This window comes from Portunus trituberculatus, chromosome 41 (assembly GCF_017591435.1).
Source record: "Portunus trituberculatus isolate SZX2019 chromosome 41, ASM1759143v1, whole genome shotgun sequence".
NCBI classification, from domain to species: Eukaryota; Metazoa; Arthropoda; class Malacostraca; order Decapoda; family Portunidae; genus Portunus; species Portunus trituberculatus.
Genome location: NC_059295.1, coordinates 16,398,366 through 16,423,546, shown reverse-complemented (window position 1 = coordinate 16,423,546; position 25,181 = coordinate 16,398,366). Strand labels below are relative to the sequence as shown.

Here is a 25,181-nt window from a genome sequence, read left to right as displayed (position 1 = left end):
TCAGGGCCAACAGGAGTTGTCGCCTAACCAGTGAAATTAAAATTAAGAACTAGCATTACATTCATAAAGATACATTACGCATGAAAATTCATAAAGTGATATTTCTATACAACGTTAGGAAGCTTTCCATCCTCAAAGTCCGTCGTGTTGGCTCTATAAATAGTATATAGTGGGTAGCACAGGAGATAGTGGTGAGATCTGGGTAGAGACTATGTATGTAGTATCATAGTGATTTTTTTCTTTTATACCTTAGTTGGCTATGAAAGGCATACATACTAGGTATTTCAATGTTAGAAATATAAGATCAGGAAAATCACATTAACAGATGCATAGATACTTTTAACAATCAAGTGGTAGTTAACTAACGAGGTGCCACGCCTCAAGATCTTAAATTACGAAGAATATTAACACTTTAGACCAGACGGGATGGCCTATCACGAACATATTGGGGATTTAAATGAATTAAGAATCTCGGGATATGATGACGAGCATATAGTGGGTCAGGTTGCAGGAAGCAATTGGGGGGGGGGGATGATTGAGGGGTCTACTGGAGGCACAGGTAGTGGGTACGGAGAGCGTGTCATTGGTCACGTAAGCATGTGGTAGTTTCCGAAAGCGTTTAAACATGCTATAATATGATCTTCCTGTCCTTCATTATGATTATCCTACTCATCGTTTTGAACACAGACGCAAATCAGTATAAACAAGCTACACTCGCTCATATGCCTCAATGAAAAACGAGCGAATGTTAGTCACTGATGTGTTAGCCAATGTATTACCTAGGATTCGGAGAAAGACCGAGGCAAAATTGTAAGGGAGGCGAGCACATGGTCAGAGTTTGGATGGAAGCAGAGGTTAGCGTCACGGCGTGTGTTGTTCCGCGGTGTAGCTCTTCTCACACGGGTAGGTCTGCTGGAGGCTAGTGTGGTGACGGAAGCGGTGACTTCAAGGGTGTTTAGTGTTTGCGGGATTATGGAGTATAATGGCTATAGCGTGCTGGATATGGTGTTTAGGAGGATTTGATGCGGTGGTGTGAGGAGGACGATGTTCTAAGATAACTGGCGGTGGTGATTGCAAGTTTGGTGTTGCGATGATTGCAGGTGTGTGGTATTCGCGATTATGTAGTGACGGCGGGAGTGATTGAAAGGTGGTATTAGTGGCTTTTGTGCGGTGGTGATTGGAAGGGTATGGTGATGGCGATAGTGATTGGAGGGGTGTGCTGTTAGTGGTGATTGTGTGGTGATGGCGATGGTGATTGGAAGGGTAGGGTGATGGCGGTGGTGATTGGAAGGGTATGGTGGTGGCGGTGGTGATTGGAAGGGTATGGTGCTGGTGGAGATTGTGCGGTGACGGGGAGGGGATGGTGGAGATTGTGCGGTGACGGGGAGGGGATGGTGGAGATTGTGCGGTGACGGGGAGGAGATGGCGATGGTTAGGTTAGTTGTAGGTGGTTTTTGGAGGGGTATGGTGTTGGTGGCAAAATTTACCGTGTTGATGGCGTTTATGCAGTGGTGATTAAAGAGGTACGTGTGGTGGTGACGGTAGTGCAGTCATGGTGATTGGAGGGGTATGGTGTTTTTGACGACTGTGCGGTAATGATAATGGCTGTGATTGGAGGGGTTAGGTGGTGGCGATTATGCAATGATAGCGATGGTGATTGGAAGGGTATACGGTGATGTTGGTGACGATTATGCGGTGATGACTGAGAGAGGTATGGTGTTGGTGACTAAATTTACCGTGTTGGTGGTGTTTGTGCGGTGTAAAGGCGATGGTGATCAGAAAGGAATGGTGTTGGTGGTGTTTGTCGGGTGATGGCGATGGTGATTGGAAGGGTGTGATGGTGTTTGTGCGGTGGTGATTGGAGGGGTATGATGACGCTAATGATTGGATGGTGATGGCAGTAATGGCGATGGTGACTGGAGTGGTATGACGGTGATGGCGGTGGTGATTGGAAAGATAGTATTAGTGGCGATTGTGCGGTGTTGGGGGAGGGGATGGTGCTGGTGGCGATGGGGAGGGTATGGTGCTGGTAGGAAATGGTGTACTACTGAAAAAACGATAGTATTTTAGTTAATGGTGCTGACGATGATTCGCGATGATGATCAGGAGAATATGGTGCTTATGGTGTATTAAGGTAACGACGGTTATCGGGAAGGTATGGTGATGGTAAACTGGAAATGGTTTTATTTGGAAAAAAAAAAATAATAATAATGATCTTGGTGCGGTGATGGCAGTGATGATCTGGAGGGTAAGATGGTGGTGATAAAGTGGAAATGGTGTCTTGATATTGTTACATATCGTAGGAGTGGTGATGTTTTTCGTGAAAGGACGGTGGTAATGGTGACTGCGGTGGTTATCGAGGGGAATGAGATGTTGCTCGTCAGTCTCGCGATGTTTGTACGTCCCAAGAAGTAAGTACCTTTTATAATGCAATGACGTGAGAGAAGTGCCTATTGTGTAATGGTGTTGCGTGCGGGAGCTAACTATCTTGTATGACTGCAATTACGTGCAGGAAGTGCCTCGTGTGATGCGATTACGTGCGGGAAGTGCCTCGTGTGATGCAATTACGTGCGGGAAGTGCCTCGTGTGATGCGATTACGTGCGGGAAGTGCCTCGTGTGATGCGATTACGTGCGGGAAGTGCCTCGTGTGATGCGATTACGTGCGGGAAGCGCCTCGTGTGATGCAGGAGGGCGTAATGGAAGTGGTGGTGGTTAGTGTGTTCCAGCTCCTTGACACCACCGAAAAGTGTGTCGAGGTGTTTCTCGGTCACCGCCTTCTCACACTTCGTTGGATTGGTAAGTACTGCCTCCCCCCTCTCCCTCATTTGTAACAATATTATGTGTTAAACATGATTAACTTCGTTGTAATGCTATTATAAGATTCCAAATAGGTGTGGAGTGAGGTTGAAGAAACATGGCGCATATTGTTTTCAAGTATGCTATTTTTGCTCTTCATTTTTCCAGGTAAGTACAAAAATACAGCACATCGCGGGACTTCGTGGGACATCGCGGGAGCATCTCAACGAAAAAGCTAAGGAAGAATGCATGTTTCATAGGGCACTAGGAAGATAGGTTGCTAGGTTGCTAACCCCACATTGCCTTCCAGGAACAATTAATGGGCTAAGCCATATTGCCTTTCAGGAACAACTAATTGAATAGACATTTTTCAGAGTAGTACCCAGTAAAATACAAGAAAGGCAATGGCGTGGAAATATATTCGCAGTATGGAGTGGCAATGGCTGTGGAGTTAAAGGTAAGGAAATGATCATTTGTTTCTTTAATATGCTACTGGAGCTTATTAACCACATGTTGATTGATTTTCTTATTTTACAGCACTGCAGGAGTTGTAGAGTATCATGAACATTACCAAGATTATTTGTAAACACCGCAGCATTTGTGCAAGCTCAAGAAGGGAAAGAAATTAGTCACAGCAGCTTTAAAAAGGAGCTCTGGAAACTGCAACCCTGGAATTATGGCAGCCATTGTTAAAGGTTGGTAAAAAGTGTTTTCTGGTCGGTAATCCCTTCCCTCCAGCAGGACACTAACCCCTTCTCTCCTACAGGATGCTAACCCCTTCTCTCCTACAGGATGCTAACCCCTTCTCTCCTACAGGATGCTAACCCTTCTCTCCTACAGGATGCTAACCCCTTCTCTCCTACAGGATGCTAACCCCTTCTCTCCTACAGGATGCTAACCCCTTCTCTCCTACAGGATGCTAACCCCTTCTCTCCTACAGGATGCTAACCCCTTCTCTCCTACAGGATGCTAACCCCTTCTCTCCTACAGGATGCTAACCCCTTCTCTCTTACAGGATGCTAACCCCTTCTCTCCTACAGGATGCTAACCCCTTCTCTTACAGGATGCTAACCCTTCTCTCTTACAGGATGCTAACCCCTTCTCTCCTACAGGATGCTAACCCCTTCTCTCCTACAGGATGCTAACCCTTCTCTCCTACAGGATGCTAACCCTTCTCTCCTACAGGATGCTAACCCCTTCTCTCTACAGGATGCTAACCCCTTCTCTCCTACAGGATGCTAACCCCTTCTCTCCTACAGGATGCTAACCCCTTCTCTCTTACAGGATGCTAACCCCTTCTCTCCTACAGGATGCTAACCCCTTCTCTCCTACAGGATGCTAACCCCTTCTCTCCTACAGGATGCTAACCCCTTCTCTCCTACAGGATGCTAACCCCTCCTCTCCTACAGATTCTAATCCCTCCTCCTACAGGATGCTAATCCCTCCTCTCCTACAGGATGCTAACCCCTTCTCTCCTGCAGGATGCTAACCCCTTCTCTCCTACAGCACCTAACCAAAGTCCACTTTGACTGTGGAAGATTTTGTTTAGTTTTTTTTTTTATTCAAGCAAAAAAAAAAAAAAAAAAAAGGCCCACTGAAACTGCAGGTTCCCTAGAAAATTTTAAAAGAATTGGCCAAAAAATAGGGATAGATGTCTTGAAACCTCCCTCTTAAAAGAAGTCAAGTTGTAGGAAGATGGAAATACAGAAGCAGGCAGGGAGTTCCAGAGTATGTACAGTACTCATTTAGTGTCATCTGATGAATTTTAAGTTCGTTACACTATTTTTCATAGGTTAACCCAGTAAGATCAGTTTCTAAATGTTACAGTGCACCTGAACTTGTCCTAGACTATTAATAAAATGCTAAACCAGGCAACAATGAGCAGCTGGCCACTGTGACACCCCCCCCCTTGAGGGGATAATACTCACTACTGTGAGGGGGACCTGGAGCCATGCACTTTTTCAAACTTATCTTCCTATTTCTTTTCTTTTTTGTTTACCTGCCTATTTTTATTGATTCCAGTAATAGAAAACTTAACAATCAAGCATGTAAAGAATCTACTGGTGATGAACTGCATACTGGTGAGAAAGATAAACCCTTATTGATGAAATAATGATGGTGAGATGATGTATACAGTACATCAAACCTACCCTGTTAATTAAGGTAAGTGATCATTAAGTACTGTACTTTCTAACATCCTTATTAAGTGGTATCAGTCTTCAGAGAAATTTTATAAGTTATATAATAAAGTTCAATTCCTACTTTAAACATAGTATTGAGTTTCTTGCTTGACAAGTCTACATACACATCTTTCTATTTGCTGAAGCATTTCTTTCAGTCTTATTTTTCTGCTTTTGGTTACTAATTTTTCTGGAGGAAAACTAACTTCTCTAATATTCTTCCATAGGTTACAAATGTTATCAATCTTGATACCAGTCCCTTTCTTAAGCTAGGTTGTAGCATACCCTGGCATGGGAACTTATTTTCTTTACCAGTCCCTTTCTTCAGCCTGGTTGTAGCATACCCTGGCATGGGAACTTATTTTCTTTACTGTCTTTATCCTTTATTATCTTTGCAAAGGTTCCTTGCTATGTGATACTGCTAATAACTATGTATTCTTTTTTCCTTGTGTAATTCTGTTATTGGATTCTTATCTGTTGTTATAGCCAAATCTCTGCCTCTTCAAATCCTAACTGCACTGGCTTAGAACTCAGGATATTAGATCTTCTCTTTTGTTACCACATCATTGAACCTTTAGATAATGAAAAAAATCCTGATTCTTTTTTAAACGTGTATTTCATCAACTACATATAGATGACAGGATTAAATGTTGGTAAATTCATGCAAATTCTCTGAAAAATGTACATGCAAAGATGCATGAATTATTGGACAATATATAAAATCTGTAAATAACCTAATTACATTTTAAAAATAAAAATTTGTCACAAAGGACGGCATAGGAAGTTATTCCCCTTGTACCAAGACATGCTATAATGAAATCTAAACATCTAATTACATACATCAAAATTGCCTTCTTGACTGGAAATGTCATTTGGAAAAGCATTCACCACAACTTTTAGCATCAGCAACATGCCACCTCGCTGGCTTCTTAGGAGGTAATCTCTCTCTCCAGGGAAAGCTACTTGCCAGCTACCTCAGAGCTTACCTAAGGAAAGTTCAAGTGTCAATGCATGAGTAACCTACATGTAGATATGAAGCTAACCATTATAAAACTGTTAAGAACTTCTGACTCCAATATATACATATTCATATTAACATGTACATACTGGTAAAAAACAAGTAGATTTGAAGCTAACCATTATAAAACTGTTAAGAACTTCTGACTCCAATACATACATATTCATACTAACATGTACATACTAGTAAAAAACAATAACAAAATGCAACTCGCATTTTACAAATACTTTCATAATTGCTATTCTGCAATAATTGTAAGGAATGTTTTGCATTTTCAAATCATTCATCACTTTGGTTCATTCTAACATATGTCACATGATAAAGAAACCTAAACAATGAAAATATCAATAATGAATTTTGAAACCAACTGAGGGTAAATAAATTAAATTGGAGTTTTAGCTTACCTACTCTGGTGCTGGAAAAGATCAAATTAATCCATTACTTCATACATCATGAAAATTAGTGACACACTTTAGGATTCAGTTTGAATTTGGTGGACAAATGAGCTCCAGTTACTAATTTATTTTTTATACGTGCAACTTTGAGAAAAGTTTACTTATTGGAAGGCTGAGCTGGGTTTGAGTTTGATTTATTGAAGCTTGCTTGTACACATTTAATAACATTCAGGTACAACCATTCACAATGAAGGATTAGAATATTGATTGTTTCTAACTATTCCCAAGACAAAATTATAGAAAAGTTTTCTAGTTGATTTAATGCAAATTTAAAGTGAGGTTACCAACAGAAGAGCAATCAAGTGATTATGCGACTATGCCATCCACCAATATACAAGCTGTAAATATGTACAAGAATGTAAGGACTGATATTTGCTGAAGTTTTTGTTTATAATCCTGAGAAAATACTCTGTACAATGTTTTTTTTTACATTATACTGACAATATTAATTTCTGTGAATAAAATGTGGTACAATAATATTACTGTACATGTAACAGATGAGTATGTAATTTGGTACAGAGGTGGCATCACATTGAGATGATTTGGTGTGGGTAAGTGACACCCTGCAGGCTGCATGCGGCCTGACAAATTAATTCATGCAGCCCAACAAAGAGAAAGAGAAAGTTAACCAATCAATAATATTATGAGCATTTCATTTTCCTCCTGCAGGCGTGCATATGCATGGGAGAGTGGCTTTTCTTTAAAAGCCTTTTATCTTCTATTTTAAATATTATTTGCATTAATATAGTATGGAGCCTTACAAGATTGATTTTTTTAATGTGGCCCTAGCACGGAAAAATTTGTCCATCCCTAATTTTGTTGTTAACACCAAAGCAACCACATGATTGCATCTTGAACAATGGATTAGAATTTCTTTTGCACATTTCTATTAAATAGTGTACTAAATTATTGTTAAACATGGTAATGCACAAAATAGGGTTACTCTGATCTGAAAGGTACTAGTATATAAGTGATGGAAATTTCAAGTGTCGTGGCACACAAAGCTAGTAATATTAAGGTGAGTGCTGCACATTTGCTTCTCATTCATGGAACTGAACTTAGTTGAATTCAACACACACATTTTCAATCTAACTCGTGCCTCTGAGATTTGCTGTGGACAATAGATAACGTCTGTTAAATGTTTCACAGTGTGTAATATTGAAAAATTGTTGTATTTGATATTAGCTATTCAGTATTCTATGGTATTGAGTATAGATTCCTCTAAACATAGTGGAGATTGCATTCTATAAGCGTGTATGCATGGCCTGCATATGAAGAGAACAGTAAAGTACAAACAGGTATATTACACATAACACACTTAACTACCACACATTATAGTACCAGAACCAATATTGAGTGGCACTCTTTGGAAGAGTACAGCCACTGCATCCTCTGTAAATTATGATAGGCAAATACTAAAATAAATAAATAAAATATACAAAAATAAATTGAAAGGATTAGGATCTCCCTCCTGTGTGTTCATATTCCTATGACTGGTCCTGTCTATCTTCATTTAAGATGGAAGTCAGCACTGTATAGGCATGGGTAAACTTTTGCAAGAAACTTTTATTGATAAAATCAAGATGTTTTAGTTAAATCCAAGATATCTTAGCCTTGCTAACAAATAATCACTGCAGAATAACCATATCGTCACAACAAACAAACTTAGGAATGCCTGCATGCCTCATCAGAATACTCTGATTTGTCTGATCACAGTAATAAAATTCTATACAGTATATGCATTGTGAATTAAGCATATCATATCTGGTCTTGTGTATAACTGCTTCAGATGTGACACACTGTAACTGTAAAATTACAGTTAACATCTACTTGACATTAAGATTATTAACTAGAAACATTTTGAAGGAATGTTCTATTAGTACCATGTTACAAGTCAATGTTTATCACACACAATATTTTAAGGCTTTATAGTTTTTTTATTCAATAAATATAATTTTCAGTTTACTGTACCAAACAAAAGAGAAATCAAATGGGAATGCTTGTGTATAGCATTAATGCTAAGCCTATCTCATTCATTGTATTTAAAGGGGATGCCAAGCTGGTAAGATGAAATATGTTTTAGCTTAGATTTAGATTTTGTTGAGTCATGACAGTGACAGGTCATATAATTGATCTTTGTGCTCTATATTTGAAGATAAATCCTTTCCTTCATCGTGATCTATTTACTAAAGGGTGTGTGTGTATATTCATGGTTGCCTGCTGGTCAACCAGCCAGTCTTCCCTATTACGGAATAAGCTCTGAGCTCATAGAATAGGACAGAGGCCATACCACACTCCACATACTGGGAAAGCAAGGACACAACCTCTCGAAATACATCCCATACCTACTTGCTGCTAGGTGAACAGGGGCTACAAACACCTATTTGCCTCACTGCACCTAGGACTCAACACCCAGGCCTTTTCGGTTGTGAGCCGAATGTGCTAACAAACACTACACTGTGTGTGTGTGTGTGTGTGTACACACAGGGGATGTTATCCTATGTTATACTAAACCAGTTCCAATAATAATATGAAATCAGCTGGTTATGTGTTCAAGAAATTATAAATACATAGTAACCTCAAATTACTTGATTATGGACAATATTACAGCAGGTACTTTTTAAGGCAAATTTGTCATAAATATAATGATAAGAATAAATTAATGCCATAAAGAATAAATTAATGCACAGAAATAATAAAACTGAAGAAAACAGTAAATCCATTAGAAGCACCATGGTATATAAAGTAAGTACGTTTATAGCAAGTACATTAAGGGAAGCGGTGGCTTAGTGGATAAGGTGGTGAGCAGGGGATCAGGCAGACATCCACGCATAGGTTCGAATCCCGCCACGTATCGCCATGAAACTATGCCATTTGTTGAGTGGCTTAAAAAGTTAACCTACATGTCATCATGATACCCAGATTCTTTGTGGTTACACCAAAGATGTATTTGGATGGTGATATGGGCCCTAATGTGGGTACCACCAGGGAGGCGATGGCATAGTGGATAAGGTGGTGAGTGTGGGATCGGACAGATGTCTACACATAGGTTCGAATCCCACCACATAATGTTTTGAAGCTATGCCATGTGTCAAGTGGTTTAAAGTTATATGTCACCATGATACCCAGGTTCTATGTGGTTAAACCAAAGATGCACCTGGGTGGTGATATGGGCCCTAATATGGGTACCACTATAAATGAAATTGCCTGTGCCACTAATGGGCAGAAGCAGAACAGTGCTTCCCACATATACTCTCCAAGTATGCCTACAGGGACTATAGGCCATAACATAATATATATATATATATATATATATATATATATATATATATATATATATATATATATATATATATATATATATATATATATATATATATATATATATATATATATATAATATACACACACACAGACAGATGAGGTAGAATCACTACACGTGCAATGCCTCAGTGTATTGACTATGTAAAGAATAGGCGACAAGTCAGTTAAGTTAGAAGCAAGAAGCAAAGAGAGATGACAGCAATCACCATTTTAAGGAGTATTTGCATGCTTGTGCAATCTATTTTTTTTTTCCAAAGTTAGTATCTTTCTTTGTCTCTTGTCTCCAAGATAAGAAGCTATTGTCATACATCTTAATATTTCATACTATTTTTCAAATATTTCATTGTCCTCTCTCTCTCTCTCTCTCTCTTTCAGAAAGAAAAAAAAGCAGGGATATTAGAGATCCCAGAGGTCTTTTATCCTACATGGAGAGGGCATGAGATGAAAAGGACAGTAAAATTTGGGTTGAAAAGGAAATGAGTCGTATCACAGTCGTACTGTTGCAGTAAAGTGTATCATTGCACATTACAAGCATGAAAACAAATCTGAAATTCAAGTTTCTAAAATTATGAAAAAAGTATCAGACTATTCATGCTTACCAATATTTATGAATGGACAGATTTTTCTTTCTTTTGAATTATACAAATACAAAACATGGAGTACTCAATCATACAATATATAGTTAATTTCTCATTCAAGTTGAGAGATATCATCTCCACTCTCCTCCTTGTCATCCTCTTCCTCCTGCTGGCGAGCAAACTGCAAGAAGATCTGCTCTAAGGTGGTCTGGCTGAGTGCATATTCATCCACCAAGCCATCACTCTTGGCTGGAAAATGAAAGCTATCATTGTACACCTTTCAAAATACCGAAAAAAAAATTTCACTATTAAATTATGACAGAACCTTATGGACCACCTTAAAGATCAAACATACTCTCTTCACATGGGACAAAGCATAAAACATTTCACAAGGAAATATTCTTTCTACATATATCAATACTTATTTATGTTCCAAAAAGCAATACACTAAAAATTTCATTCAAATTTGGTAACTTAAATATCATAATAGTTAGATATCATTTATGAGTTAGATATCATTTGTGACTGTGTTGAAAGTAAACAATAAAAAAAGGAAATTTTTGCCTTACTCTTTTCAAGCATCTCAAAAATCAGAGCCAGACTCATCACATCAGTCTGAGGAACTTTGTAAATCAGCCGCTCATCAAACTGCTCATCCAGTACTGCATTTGGGAATGTTTCCATGACCTTTTGCTGAACTTCCCTGATTATACTGTTTCCTCTGAAGAATAGCAAACAATCAGCAAATACTACAAACCACATATAAATATACATTGGTCAAAATTCTGGCATCGGTACATCTCAAAAAAAAGTGCACTAGTATTATTGCATAGCTTATTCTATTACAGTACTATAAATCTCAAAGTTGATTAATTACCGATAAAACAAAAATACAAAATCATAATAAACAATGCAGCTTGAAGGAATATAATCTGGAGATAAAGACATGAGATTTGTAAATGTAAAGACTATCTTTCAAATTTATGATAATATTGATTATGAAAAACTACGTTTCAGTGCTGGCTTTGGAAGTTTATTTTCCAGATGTTTTGAAATAAATTTACAAATAGAGGCATAGTGAAGATGAAGATGAATAATATGAAGCATCAATTTGTATCAAGATCCAACTCACAGTTCAGCAGAGATGATGTGGCTGGGGGAGCTGGCATTGCTGATGGACATTGGTGCTCTGTTGGGCTTCACCTTTACCTCCAATGTGTATCCTCTGCCATACTTATTCTTGAGGTACTGAATGGGTCCAATGCATCTGTCAATACAAACAGTGGTCTATAGTAATAAGATAGGACAGAAATTTTAGTATCTCAATTCAATTGTGTATATAAGGAAGCATAGAAGGCTAGACAAGAGGTAGGGGGAAAATCAAGATAAATGATGAAATGGTTTCCAAAAGAAATGGAGGTAAAGGTAATTCAGTAGCTGTACACACAGTTGCTGGGAAATGTCAATAAATTGCACATGATGGATTACATTTGTAAATTAGAGATTAGGGAATTAAAATAGTGAGTGGACTGGATGAGGGAGTCAAATCCAGTAATACTCTCAACTATAAGAAATTATCGAATATTGTTGTTGTTAGGCCTACAAAAATCTTGTGATTCTTATGAGCCCAAATTATCTAATATTCACTGCACTCTAAATATATGGCATTATTAGTGTGTTTAGACCAGGACTGTTGTGGTTCCTACCTCATACTGCCACGAACCAGGATGCCAATGGAAGAACAGAGGGCATCAGCCTCCTCCATGGAATGTGTTGTCAATATAGCACTGCGCTCATCCTGGAACACAAAGATATGATGAATTAGACTCGCTCTCTTTAAATAGTTATTTAGATATACACATGCTTTACAATTCACTTTCCACTGAAAAAAAAAAAAAAAGTATGTTATTCTCATTACCATTAATACTATAGTCCGTTCATCCAAAGAATCCAGGCCGAAACTGCTAGTTCGGTTGGGAGCCCTGATCATCCCCGCCGCCACTAAACCTTCCCGACACTTAAATTTTCTTCAAGTACATTTATTTTTCTTCACTTAACTCAATAGATATACAAGTTTATAGCTTGAAGAAAAATAAATGTACTTGAAGAAAATTTAAGTGTCGGAAAGGTTTAGTGGAGGCGAGAGTGGGCTGGGCTGTCAACCAAACTAGCAGTTTCGGCCTGGATTCTTTGGATGAACGGACTATAGTACACTTCAATAATTTCATTGATATTGGAATAATAACAAATTTTCCAGGATCACTGCCACATTACACTTACTCGGAAAGAAGAGAGGATGGAGTTCCACAAGAAGCGCTTTGATTTTGGGTCCATCCCTGTTGAGGGTTCATCGAGCAACACCACTCGAGGTTGACCTGATACCCATAATAATTGGAATGCTTCAATTTTTATCACGAAGTAAATTAAGCAGCATATTAATTATTAATCATGATCTCTTGTCTGTATGTAACTAGTGTGTGTGTGTGGGGGTTGCAAGTGCGTGTGTGTGTGTGTGTGTGTGTGTGTGTGTGTGTGTGTGTGTGTGTGTGTGTGTGTGTGTGTGTGTGTGTGTGTATTTACCTAGTTGTAGTTTTACAGGGCCTGGGCTTTATGCTCGTGTGGTCCCGTCTCCATATCTACACTTATCCAATTTTTCTTTAAAACTATGTACACTCTTTGCTGATACCACTTCCTCACTCAAACTGTTCCAAGTCTCAACACATCTTTGCGGGAAACTAAATTTTTTAACATCTTTCAGACATCGTCCCTTCCTTAGTTTCTTACTATGCGATCTTGTGCTTCTAAAGTCATATTCTTCTCTCAGGATCAGTTTCTCATTATCCACTTCATCCATTCCGTTAATCAATTTATAAACTTGTATCAGATCCCCTCTCTCTCTTCTCTGCTCCAAGGTTGGTAGATCCATTGCCTTTAGTCTCTCCTCATATGCCATCCCTTTAAATTCTGGAACCATTCTTGTAGCCATTTTTTGTAGTCTCTCTAATTTTCTTATGTGTTTCTTTTTATGGTGTGTGTGTGTGTGTGTGTGTGTGTGTGTGTGTGTGTGTGTGTGTGTGTGTGTGTGTGTGAGGAGTGCTTTCTGGGCCACACTGTGTGGGATTACCTGCTTGGTACATATAAATAGATGGTTATCATTATTGTATGTCTTTAAGTGATCAAGTGATAATTGTACAATATATACCATAATTTTCATATCTAGTTACAGTGAGTAACATATTTAAAATTGCTGCATGTATCAATATCATAAGCAATTAATCTATATGTATTCTTGTTACCTTTATAGACAAGAGAGGACTATGTATTTTTACTTCATGTCTTCTAAATCGTTCTTATTCCTGCTTTCTCATTCCTGCTCATTGTTTTATCAACATTTATATACCATTAACATTTCATACATATTTTGACATCCTAATATCTTTTAAAGTACATCCTGATTATTTTTGAAAGCATAACAGTTATTGACATGCATCACCACATCCTTGTAATCTTGAATATTTTTGGACCACTACAAGGTATCTTGCTTTAGTTTCATCATGTCCTTCAGCTCCACTTACCCAGCATGCTGAGAATGTAGCTCAGTTTCCTCTTGGTGCCTCCAGAACAGTCTTTACTTTTCTTGTCCTTATGTTCCTCTATCTCAAGACCTTTAACATACATGTCCACCAGCCTAGTAAAAAGAATGATGTTAACAAAATCTTACCATTGTTGAGTGTATCTCCAAGACAGTCAAGAATACAAGTAGGGTGTTACACCAGTTGCTCTAGGTCATGGAGGATAGAAAAATTAAAGGCTAGTTCACAAGCATGATCAGTGAAGGGAGAGGAAAGCCAAAGCTGGTGGTGAACTTTGAAGTCTGCAAAAATGGAGATCTCCACAAAATGAAACAATCAGAATGTGCTCTACTTTGGATATTAAAGTCAAAGAATTTCTTATAGTGAGAGGTACACAGCACAGATATTCAGTCTGAGAGTGACTCTGCAGTCATGGGCAGATGGTGGAAAACTCAGAGAAGATTCAAGAGCATGGGGACAAGATCAAGTTAAGTTGCTGTTTCAAATCACTCACAGAGAAATAGTAAAAGAATGTAAAAGAAAAGGAAATTTGGCAGTTGAACACTTGAGCAACTTCTATCAAAAGATCTCAAAATTTTTAAAATGATTACAACAAAAAGTTTCATTTCATCAAGGCCAAGGCTCTATGAATTAGCAAAGCATGAACTATATCTTTGGATCAATCTTTATGAAATCCAAACAAATAATCAGAGAAAAGACTGACAAAGCAGATGCTTGAGAGTCATCCTTATAATAAAGATTCCAAAAATTTGTGAATGGCATTATTTCATACAGTTTAACTTGGTCTCTCCTGATGCCACGTATCTCAGCATAGCCAGCGATGTGTTCAGCTACTGTGATGTTATTCCAGAGAGCATCATGCTGGGGACAGTATCCCATCGCCTCAAATACAGAAGATAAGCTTGACTGGATGCTCTCTCCACATATCTGTACCTGGAGTTCAATAAGACTGATCAGCAATGAAAAAGATGAAAACTGTCATTAGCTATGTACAAGCAAAGCTAAGCAAAATTTATTGCCTATGTACAAAAAATACTATGCAATATTTCTAGTAAAATCTGGAAGTTATTTTTAGGTTTCTTCAGCTTCACAGTTGATTGCTTCTTTTTCTTTTATATAGGAGGGACATCAATAAAGAATAACAAAAACTACAATAAAAAAAAGGCTCACTGAAGTGCTGATCTCTGAACGGAGCCTAAAACATCAGTCAAAAAAATATGGTACATGTGTCTTTAGACTTCCCTCTTGAATGACTTCAAGTGACAGGAGCACACAGTGAGCTCCAGAGTTTGCCAGAGAAAAGGATGAATGATTCAGAATACTGATTAACTATTGCATTAGAAAGGTGAACAGAATAGGAGTATGGACATTCAGTTAGAGTAGAGGAGTTAATAAGACAAAAGGCTTTTGATTTTACCTTGTCTAAAAGAAAAGTATGTGAAATATATTTCACATATGGATGGAGTTGTATAGAATCAGCAGCTGGGGATGCTAGAAAACTGAAAGACACAATTCAGAATGTCAAGTTTCATAGAAGATGTTTTAACAAAAGATGAGATGTGAATTTTCCAATTTAGATTAATGCATTAGTAAAGGACAGACCAAGAATATTCAGTGTAGAAGACAGTTGAGTGTCACTGACAAAGAGAGTATAGCTGTCTGGAAAGTTGTTATACATGGAAGAATTGGGTTTTTGAGGCATTAAACAATACTAAGTTTGGTCAGCCCCAATCAAAAATTTTAGAGAGATCAGAAGTCAGACATTCTGTGGCTTTCCAGTGTGATCTGCTTTTTTTTTTTTTTTCTTTTATACATAAAAGGGGAATACTGGACAAGGGAAACATTATGATAAAAAAGGCCCACTGAGATGCTGGTTCTCAAACAACTTAATTTAGTTAAAAGAGGACTCCAAGACTGGTATAGGAGTCCCATTTTTTTTCAATTTTAAAATCTGATGGAAGAATGTATGTGTAGTTGGATGCATGTATTTTATTTTGAAGGAAGAGAGTTGTCTTTAGATGGCAGGCTGTGACTGCCTCCTTGTGATGTGAGAAACAAAGAGAAACGTTCAATGAGGTTACAGCTGGCTTTAATGATAAGTTCACAGTATCCCCTGAACAAGTGCTATTAGATGTACTTCACTAAGAGTAATTATCATTTTGGCAAGTGTCTACTGCCTCCTCCTAAACTGAAAATTTAGTCATCCATGAAAAGATGTGGGAAAGTGCAAGGTGGTATCATCAATGTAGGAGTGGAAGGGACAAGGAACTTGGTTTAAATTAAAAGATCATTGATGAACAATAGGAAGAGAATGGGTGACAAGACAGACCTCTGAGGAACATCACTTTTAATAAATTTAAGATAAGAACACTGACCAACTACCACAGCAACAATAGAACAGTCAGAAAGCAAGCTTGAGATGAAGTTACAAAGAGAATGATTGAAGCCATATGGAGGTAGTTTAGAGATCAAAGCTTTATGCCAGACTATATCAAAAGTTTTTACATGTCTAAAGCAACAGCAAAAGTTTCACTAAAGTGTCTAAAAGAGGCAGAAGATTAACAGTAGAGCAGCCTTGAGGGAAGCCATTCTGACAATCAAATTGAAAATTTTTGAGTCATCATCATTTTCATTTAAGATCCGCATTTTCCCATTTAGGGTCGGGTTGGACAGGTGATGACTGCTTCCCATAACTCGTGATCTTGTGACAGATGTTTAAGAAACTTCCTATTGAGTATAGATTAAAAACTTCAGATAAGCAAGAGATCAAAGCTATAGAGCAGTAGTTTGAGTGATTAGAATGGTCACCCTTTTTATGAACAGGATGAGTATAGGTAATAGACAGAGTTGAAAAGTTTGACCAGGCAAGGTGCAAGCATAGAGGCACAGTTTCAGAAAAGAATAGAAGGGACCCCATCAGGTGCATAAGCCTTCCAAAGGTTAGGACACCAAGGGCATGGAAAACATCATTGTGAAGAATTTTAATGCATAACAAGTAGTCAGAGAGTGGAGGAGAAGGTCGAGAGAGGGAGGAATAAGCTGTGAATCATCTAAGAAGGACCATTTAGCAAAGGTTTGAGTGAAGAGTTCAGCTTTAGAAATAAATGAGATGGCAGTGGTGCCATCAAGTTGAAAGAAAGGAGGGAAAGAAGGGAGAGTTACTAGAAATGTTTTTTGGTTAGGTGCCAGAAGTCATGAGGGGAGTTAGATAAAAAAACATGTTGGCACTTTCTATTAATGAAGGAGTTTATAGTTAGTTGGAGAACAGATGTCATGATTACTGACAGAAATATAAAGTGAATGAGATTCAGGTGATGTAAGGCTCAATTATACTTTGTGGGTACACATTATTAATTGGTGCTATAATTAAAAACTGAAAAAGAATTTGGAACTCTTGTTTTGGTCTTAATGACATAGCAATAGACACATGCACTAAAATATCATAAATCAATTAATAAAGAAGACCAATCAAGCAACCATGGACCATCCTCACTCACTTTTCCCCATGAGGCACTCTCTTCTGCTGTCATTATACTGAGTGTTGTTGTCTTGCCTGCACCATTAGGACCCAGCAAACCAAACACCTGACTCTGCTTGACCTCAAATGACACACTCTTCACTGCACAGAATTGTTCACTTTCCTTGTTCCCTCTACAAGGATTGCTCTTTCCTGTGTCTTTCTTGTATGTCTTGCCAAGGTTCTGAAAAATGGATCACTCAGGTTCAAGAGAGACATGAGAAAAGTACCCACCTGTAAAAGTACTGTTGTAAATCTTAGTATATCTAATATTCATTACATTAACAAGGAAAAAAATTCTTCCCTCTTCATTCATTATTCCCTCTGAGGAAGATATAAAGTGAAACCAGTCAGGAAGCAAAGTACTCAACCACAGCCCGTGTATCCCTTTCCCACCATTCCACAAACTGTCACCGGTCAGGAGGTAAAGTATTCATCCACAGCCTGTGTATCCCTTTCCCACCTTCCCACAAATTGTCGCAATGTTTTTTACAAAAGAAAAGAACATTACAGATCCAGTAATTAAACTATTCACCAGATGGCAAAGCAAAACAAGTATTGGTCAATTTCTTTTTCCCAATAAAAATCTGGCAGGTTACTTACATGAATAAGGACTGGGGAAGTAGAGGAAGTATCATGAATGGCAGCTGCTACATTTTCCCTCTCCTGTTTCACATCCTCATCCTCATCTATTTCATCCACACCATTCTCTTGCAGGTGGTCTAAATGATCAACTTTTCTTGGGCTCTGTTAAATTACAGAAATTTTTGTCAAGGATGCTGATATCTATCTAATAATTCTTTATGAAGAGTGGCTGTTAATGACTAAACTGACAAATTCTTATCACCTGGTTTCGTTGTCACAATCCTTCTCATATTATTCTTTTAGCTGTTTTTTTCTAAATGTGCTGTTACTTGTGTTTCTTTTCCAAATGAACAATTCTTTTGAGATGGTAATGTTAATGTTTTTAAACTTATGATCATAAAAAATTTCCTCTTAACAAAATGAAAAAATTATTTACATGCCCTCAATACACCAGGTCAATCTTCTCCATTTCTGCCTTGCAATTTCAATGTTTTCCTTCGGCTTTTGGAGCACTAACATACAATCCATCTCAAAGAAACAGGGCTTATGTTCAATCCTGATATCATAACTCTCTACAGATCATGAATTTATTCCCAATGTGAAGATTCTTAAGCATCCACTAACCTAAAGTCTTCTTCATCACCTTCATGAGTCTACAAAGGTAATCTTTCAGGGGATTTCAGAGATTCAGCAATATTCTGAGTTAGATTAGATATCTACATTATGGAGTCCATAAACACGGAAACAGAATGTGATGGGATCCAGTAGACATCTTTCACTAAATAGGCAGCCATGGTTTCTATTAACATTAATTAGCTAAAAAAAAAAAAAAAAAAAAAAGGACAATTAAACTTTCCCTCTTGGTAATGAATTACTGTTGCACTAATAAACTTTTCTGAGTGAGCATTTCTGGAATGCCACCAAACACCATAAATATTCTTTGCCTCTTATCCTGATGACACACATGAAGGCAATGTACTCACCTTTATCCATAAAGCTGACTGCCAGTTGCCCCCCAGCTTGACAGAGTCTGCCACCCTCAGCATTAAGTACCATGCAGGAATACTGACAACTGTCACCACAAACAGGACAATAATTTCTGTTGTCATGTAGTTACTAGCAGAGAGAGTGTCACAAGTGTTAAATATTGAGCATTCTATATATACCTTGTTAATGTAATACATCAACCCAAATGGTATGTAAGGAGGAAAGATTACTGTTAATATAATGTGTAAAATTTGTGCTGGATTTGTACTGCTTTGAACAAGCATGTCAACAAGTGCCACTACTGTGTAGGTTATGAAACCCAGTGTTGTAACTAAATTTGGGTAAAACTGGCGGGCAGTTTCAGACTTGTCAAACATGTAGCTCATGACGGCTGAAAAAAGAATAGCAGCTGGCATGTAGAGGAAGTAGAGGAGGGCAAGAGCACCAAATGCTGGGGGAATAATAAGTGATTTGACTCCAAATGCAGCAACAATTATCAGGAGACCAAAGTAGGATATCAAGTAGATGCCTATCATTGTAATGAGGTAAGATGAGAAGTAGATGTGGAATCCAACTCCATTCAGCCTAAGCATGTATCTTGCTTTGATCTGAAATACAAAGTGAATCCCAGCATTAAAAGTCACCTTAATAAAAAACACTGACAAGCAAGAATAAACAAGTATATCTATTTTCTTTCAACAAGTACCAGTAAAATTCACTAAAATAAATCATGTGGTTTCATCAGTCACAACACTGATACACATAGCTGTTCAGTTATATTATTCTCATTTTCATATGCTAATCAAGATGATGACAATAATAATGACAACAGTCTGAAATCCATATCTATTAAATAAGACTGATACCTGGTACCATATTCACAGAATCTTCAAATTGTCCAGTTATTGACTATAATAACAGAAGTACGTTTCCCATTCCCTACCATCTTAATCTCCTACATACCTCCCTGTCATGGACAAGGTCCATGGTCAACCCAGCAGGAATGATGGTGAATGCAAAGCCAATCATCATAGGGGCGACAAAGGTTGATGCATCAAACTCTATACCCTCCTTGTTGATGGGCAAAGGGTTGGAGAACACACTGATTGTGTTGGTGGCATTCATAATGGAGCTGAAAAAAAAAAAAAAAAAAAAAAAAATCTATATATATTCTTCCGATAATAACCATCAAATAAACAGAAATGTTGTCTGATGAAGAAGAAAAAATCAGAGGGAAGTACATGATAGTTTATATCAAGATGAAGAGCCAGTCTACAACTCATAAAAGTACAATGGCCTTACCTCATAATACCATTATTGAGGAGGTTCACTAGTATGGGAATGGAGTGCATGTAGGAGTCATTGAAACCCACCTTCACTTCTGCTATGTCCTCCACACTGTTGAGAAAAGAACTAATTTTTATCTCCTGTGCTTGAATTCATGTCTCTCTACACTTCCTGCATAATATTACTTTTCATGTGTCAGGGAGATCAATGTAAAGAAAAAAATGAAAAGAAAAAGCCTGCTCATAATGCTATTGAAAAAATCTAGTACAAGAAACTCTCTTTTTGAATCTGTTCAAGTCTAAGAAAGAAAGAAAGACAAATAGGAAGAGAATTTCAGAGTTCACTAGCGACAGGGATGTGTGTGTAAGTGTGTGTATTTTACCTAGCTGTATATTACAGGATTCAAGTGGGGCTCATAGTGACCAGTCTCCATATCTCCATTTATCCAAGTTTTCCTTAAATATGTGCACACTTTCTGTTGCTACAATTTCTTTACTGAATCTGTTCCAGATATCCACCGTCCAATGTAGAAAACTAAACCTTTTAATGTCCCTCAAACACTGACTCTTCATGATCTTCTTGGAGTGTCCTTTTGTGTATATCTCCATCCTCCAACAGTGATACTAGGTCTTGCCTGTCTATCTTTTCCATACGGTTTACTAACTTATATATCGCTATTAGATCTCCTCTTTCCCATCTATTCTTCAAAGTTAGTAGTTCCATATCCTTCAATCTTTCTCCATAGGGAAGATCCTTTATTTCAGGCACCATCTTTGTCATGGTCCTTTGGATTCTTTCTAATTTCCTGCTGTCCTTCTGCCTTTATGGTGACACCACTGCTGCATATTCTTGTCTAGATCTTATCATAGTGGTTATGATCTTTTCATCATACTCTTTTCATTGCAATTGAATGCCACCCTGACATTTGTTAATGTCTTGTATATTAAAGCAAATAACCCATTTATGTGTCTTTAAGTCAGGGTGTCTTGTATAATCACTCCAAGATCTTTCTCTTCACTCCTTTTCATTATAATGTCTTCTCCCATTTTATATTCCCACTTAGGTTTTCTATTAGTTTTACCCATTTTCATTACATGGCATTTCCTGGTATTAAATTCTAATTTTCACTTTTGGCTCTATTTCCAGATCTTGTCGATATCTTTCTGCAATTCCATACAGTCTTCAATGTTGATTATTATTCTCAAAAAGTTTTGCATTGTCTGCAAACAAATATATGTAGCTAGTCAAACCCTCTTGTATAATGTTATTATATACACTTAGAACATTATTGGTACCAGTATTGAACTCTGTGGCACACCACTAGTAACTGTGCTCCAACCTGGTGTGCATGCGTGTGTAAGTGTGTGTGCATGTGCGTGAGTGCGTGTACAAAAAAAGGATGACAGATTTCACTTTTGTTAGAAATAGTATAGGCAGAAAAACTGTTTCCTCAAGTAGGGGCCCAACTGTACATATATACCTATTCATTCTAGGGAAGCTGTGAACACTGTAGGCTCCCATGTTGTAGTCTTCATTCAGAAGATCAGAATAGTTCCCAGGGTAAAGACCAACCTCCATGTCTGCTGCAGAGAGAGTGGACACTAGACCATTGAGGTCATGACCTGTAGCGTTGTGCAGGAGTGTTCCCTGGAATTTCTTATCGTACATACCTGAGAGAGAGAGAGAGAGAGAGAGAGAGAGAGAGAGAGAGAGAGAGAGAGAGAGAGAGAGAGAGAGAGAGAGAGAGAGAGAGAGAGAGAGAGAGAGAGAGAGAGAGAGAGAGAGAGAGAGAGAGAGAGAGAGAGAGAGAAAATTAATTTATTTTTTGATTATTTATTTTTTTCTTGGCAGATATCATGTGTAATTAACTATTAATCATACACAAAAAATCATAAATGCATTTTATCACCAAACAAAAGTACAGTATCTGTATATGACCACAAAATGAAACCTCAAATTACACTTACTTGAATTTAAGCCAATAACTTTATTTGTGGAAATCTTTATCTTCTGGGAGTTTGCCAGGGCAATAGATCCGATGGTGAAGGCAAGTGGGAAGAGGATCAAGAATATCACTGCTGCTGGTTCCCGTATCACGTTCGTAAAACGAATCTTCAGCAGTGCAAGAAAGGCTCTCCAGTCCTCTCTCCTGTTGATCATAACACAATGGTCACTCTATAAACATAAATTCCAGTCTTTCTACTTGTAACCATAACAATATAATGGTCAATTGCAAGCACAGATTATCAAACTTCTTGGGATGGAAAAAAAGCTAAGATGGTAATTCTATATCTGAAAATTTATACTGAAACTATTCCTCCTACTTTCTTATCTAGTGCTGTAAACAATATCTATCACTTATCTAACTGAATAAATCAAGATATTTTTTTTGTAAATACTTTGAAACTCATATCTTCTATCATTCTCTTGGAATATACAGCATATGCAGTTTTCATTACAGCTCATTAATTCAACTTTTTTTAATAAGTATTCTATGATTACTCTTTACTGAGAAAAAACTGATGAGTATTTCAGGTAGAAGTCAGGCATTTTAAGCTGAAAACTGAGACACAAGAAATCTGTCTTACTTGACTTCCACATTTTCAATTACAAAGCCTTTATTTGCTGCCATGTAGTTGTCCTGTGCTCCACTCTCTTGAAGTGAGGAAGTATGGGAAGGAGAGGCTGATGGGGACTTTTCACGAATCATCTGCTGGCCCACATTGTTCATAGAGCCAAGTTCACCCTCTTCACTCTCATCATTCAGCACCAAAAACACCTTGCAAGAAAATTAATCAATTTAAAATAATAATAATAACAAATGAATCAATGAAACAGCATATTAGGAAACAGCAACACTCCTGTGCAAAGAATTCAGGCAGATATTTACATTAGGATTGTAAGTAATATTTTCTAAAAACATGGTATATACTCATATCTGAGAAGGAATTTATGTTGATGGTATCTGCATACAAAGTTAACCCCTTCAGTACCATGACATGTCTTTACATTTATTCAGGTTACTATGAGTCAATTTTAAACAGCTTCAGTCTCATGTGGGATTAAAATAGTGGAGATTCTGGAACATTAACCTTTTGACCTCCATAGAACCAAACTAGTGTAAATGAAATTGTTTAATCATACTCAAAAGTTGTGGTAAAAATACGACCCAGTACTGAAGGGGTTAAAAAATATAACTAAATATTGAAAGCTCTAGCTAATGCATGGTGAGATATATAGATGGAGAAGAAAACTGATAAAATGCACAGATAATCAGAAGATAGTGTTGAAAGTGATTTACATATGAAGTGGTATTGTACTAGCAAAGAAGTAGACAAAATAAACAAATGGACAAAAGAATAACAAAGATTTTTAAAGAAATACAATTCATTACATTGAACAGAAAGACACAAAGGAGGTGGTTAAAACAGAAAACAAACTAATAAAATGAGCACTACATTCTTAAAATGGAAGAGTGATAGCAATATATCATGACGGCAGTAATTCTCCAACCCATACCTCCTCTAGAGTAGTCATGGAAACCCCATAGCCCTCAATGCCTTCCTGAGCACTGGCAACACTCAGGTCCAGCTGCTTGAAGAGGGAAGGAAACCGTGATGAAGAGTCAGATGGGAGAATGAATGACATTTCTTTGCCATAATACCGGGCCAGCTGGACATCTGAGATGACTTTTTTCAGAATTTTAAGTACTATTTGTTCATCAGAATTCTCCTGCACAATCAACCTGCAAATGACAAGAGAGTCCTCATCCAGTCCTAGTTGTATTAAATAAAGGGAGGTTTGAGTGTAAAAGGACACAAACCTAATCTGTCTTCATTTAGGCAAGGATTCAGTCTTAATCTCTTCAAAGTGTGACAAGTGCATTAAACTGACACAAGGTAAAATTATTCTTAAAAAATAAGTAACAGCCAGTATGTTTAGAAAATATCTTTAGAAAAATACATAGCGAATCTGCAATGTTCAATCATCCCAGCAGCAGTACATACGTGAGATGATATCCCAGGCCAAATTTGTTCTTGAGGAAGAGAGACGTTCCGCAGCACCTCAGCGTGCCCTTAGACATTATTGCCTTCCGGTCAGCAAGAATGTCTGCTTCATCCATAAAGTGTGTCGTCAAAAGAATCACCTGAAGAATAAAGGAAGTTTGCTGATATAGGTGCAACTCCTTGACATGCTAATGACTGACAAGTGTACCATCATAATTTCTTATCTCACATGCATCACATAGCTCTACACTTCTACTCCTTCTTTATTATTATGCATGTGACTCAAGAGATAAGTGCTCTACACAAATATCAACCCTATCCTAAGCTTTCTCTATTCATTTTGTTTATATATTTACAAATATTTTTTCGGGGTAAGTGGTTTATGTCATTTTCCTACTCTGGTATTACCTAACGAAGAACTCTGGAATTGGGATATGGGAACCATTACCATTACCTTACCAACCCTTGACCAGTTGCCATAATTCAAACCTTTGCTACTAAGGTACACTCACAGAACTTTAATCTATTCCTACCTTCCCTTCCTTTCTATTTTTCAATAATGTCCACAATTTCCTGCGTGAGTAAGCATCAACTCCTGCTGTCGGTTCATCCAAGAAGATCAATTTGGGGTCTCCGATAAGTGCAATGGCAATAGACAATTTTCTCTTCTGTCCACCTGAAAGAAAATTATACATGATATACATGTAATCAACTGCCCATCAAATAGTAGCACATGAGGCACAGCCATGTTAGTGATAAGGAATGAGAGAAAATTAACTCACATAAAAATGAGGATTAAGCTAGCTCTTCTATTATAGCAAAATCACCAATAATAAATTGTGTAGTTAAGTGT

At 37.6% G+C, this 25,181-nt stretch overlaps 1 protein-coding gene and 1 long non-coding RNA gene across 7 annotated transcripts in view; one reads left to right on the top strand and one right to left on the bottom strand.

Moving 5' to 3' along the window:
• Positions 1-833: 833 nt before the first annotated feature.
• LOC123517101 lies at positions 834-3,847 on the top strand. Of its 2 annotated transcripts, XR_006678392.1 has the most exons (4): positions 836-903; positions 2,304-2,797; positions 2,966-3,254; positions 3,335-3,847. It is a non-coding gene; the product is annotated as an uncharacterized LOC123517101 (long non-coding RNA). The 2 variants fall into 2 exon arrangements; XR_006678391.1 differs by having other exon boundaries at positions 834-2,797.
• Positions 3,848-9,890: 6,043 nt separating this feature from the next.
• The window catches only part of LOC123517100 (ABC transporter A family member 1-like), a 45,966-nt gene continuing 30,675 nt past the window's right edge, over positions 9,891-25,181 (bottom strand). For all 5 annotated transcript variants that reach the window (XM_045276985.1, XM_045276987.1, XM_045276986.1 and 2 more), the window contains exons 16-33: positions 24,862-25,004; positions 24,329-24,468; positions 23,841-24,066; positions 22,910-23,100; positions 22,289-22,470; positions 21,802-21,991; positions 20,337-20,432; positions 19,998-20,166; positions 19,031-19,642; positions 18,066-18,209; positions 17,443-17,646; positions 14,718-14,878; positions 13,928-14,040; positions 12,633-12,727; positions 12,059-12,150; positions 11,485-11,619; positions 10,922-11,073; positions 9,891-10,601 (exon numbers count right to left, since the gene is read on the bottom strand). In XM_045276985.1, coding sequence (XP_045132920.1) covers positions 10,465-10,601; positions 10,922-11,073; positions 11,485-11,619; positions 12,059-12,150; positions 12,633-12,727; positions 13,928-14,040; positions 14,718-14,878; positions 17,443-17,646; positions 18,066-18,209; positions 19,031-19,642; positions 19,998-20,166; positions 20,337-20,432; positions 21,802-21,991; positions 22,289-22,470; positions 22,910-23,100; positions 23,841-24,066; positions 24,329-24,468; positions 24,862-25,004 — 3,182 coding nt within the window. In that variant the 3' untranslated portion in view covers positions 9,891-10,464. The remainder of the gene's footprint in view (positions 10,602-10,921; positions 11,074-11,484; positions 11,620-12,058; positions 12,151-12,632; positions 12,728-13,927; positions 14,041-14,717; positions 14,879-17,442; positions 17,647-18,065; positions 18,210-19,030; positions 19,643-19,997; positions 20,167-20,336; positions 20,433-21,801; positions 21,992-22,288; positions 22,471-22,909; positions 23,101-23,840; positions 24,067-24,328; positions 24,469-24,861; positions 25,005-25,181) is intronic.